The sequence below is a fragment of the Chinchilla lanigera genome, unplaced genomic scaffold, assembly GCF_000276665.1.
Source record: "Chinchilla lanigera isolate Chin_1 unplaced genomic scaffold, ChiLan1.0 scaffold00080, whole genome shotgun sequence".
Classification (NCBI taxonomy): Eukaryota; Metazoa; Chordata; class Mammalia; order Rodentia; family Chinchillidae; genus Chinchilla; species Chinchilla lanigera.
Window position 1 is genome coordinate 3,921,972 of NW_004955481.1, and position 1,098 is coordinate 3,923,069.

At 51.0% G+C, this 1,098-nt stretch overlaps 1 protein-coding gene across 1 annotated transcript in view; it reads left to right on the forward strand.

The window, feature by feature from the left end:
* The first annotated feature begins 239 nt into the window (after window positions 1-239).
* Nufip2 (nuclear fragile X mental retardation protein interacting protein 2) overlaps window positions 240-1,098 on the forward strand; it is a 28,622-nt gene continuing 27,763 nt past the window's right edge. Inside the window, exon 1 of the mRNA XM_005402679.2 lies at window positions 240-1,067. Within this exon, the coding sequence (XP_005402736.1) occupies window positions 791-1,067 (277 nt within the window). The 5' untranslated portion in view covers window positions 240-790. The remainder of the gene's footprint in view (window positions 1,068-1,098) is intronic.

A 1,098-nucleotide genomic window follows, 5' to 3' on the forward strand; every position in this document is an offset into this window, starting at 1 on the left:
AATTTAAAAAAAAAATTTCAGTGTAGATTTTCATTCCTTCCTCTCTCCCTTGCCTCCAACTACAAAGAAACAATGATTTAAACCCTTTGTGCCCTTTTAGAAAATTACACAGATACCCCATTGTGGAACCCTATAATCCCTTCGTGGAAAGGAAGAGATTAGCATATGAATACAAAGCAAAATGAATCCAGAATACAAAACGATCTACTGAATTGTGAAGCTCTTGTATTATTAAAAATGTATTTATTTCCTCTTTTTGTATTGCCCCTTTAGTGGTCCCAGGATAAGAGAATTGAGCTTCCCTTCTGGTTACCCGGAAAAGGATTAAAAAAAAAAAAAAAAAAGGCAACAGATTCTTCTAGGAGGTGCAAAACCAAGAGACGGCTCCTAGCGCCAGCGGAATCTGCTACACTCGACCTGAGCTTGCTTGCGGGCGAGGAGTGTAGAAAGTGCTGTTCGCAGACTGCGTGGTGAAGGAAAAAAGCAACAGAACAGAAAGCCATAGTGCTGACGTTGAAGGCCCGGCCCTGTGAGGTTGCACAGGGTAAGTGGCGTTGGCCAGGAGGCAGTGGCGAAGGGGAAGGAAAGAGGATTTGCGCTGGGGGCGGGGCCTGCGGCACAGCGTGGCTTCTGATTGCTGGAGCATAGCTGCCAATCTCGCAGAATCGCTCGGTTAACCAGTGCGCTGGCGAGACGCGCTCAGATATACTGAGCGAGCCCGAAGAAGCAGTCTCAGATCCTGACGGTGCAGCAGCCCGCAGCCTCAGCAAGGGAGTCCCAGCCGCTTTCAATGGAGGAGAAGCCCGGCCAGCCACAGCCTCAGCACCATCACAACCACCACCATCCGCACCATCACCCTCAGCAGTCGCAGCAGCAGTCGCACCATCACCACCATTATTATTTCTACAACCATACCCACAACCACCACCACCACCATCATCACCAGCAGCCTCACCAATACCTGCAGCATGGAGCCGAGGGCAGCCCCAAGGCCCAGCCAAAGCCGCTGAAACATGAGCAGAAACACGCCCTCCAGCAGCACCAGGAAACGCCGAAGAAGAAAACAGGTCTGGGAGGAGGCCGGGTGGGGGAAGGGGA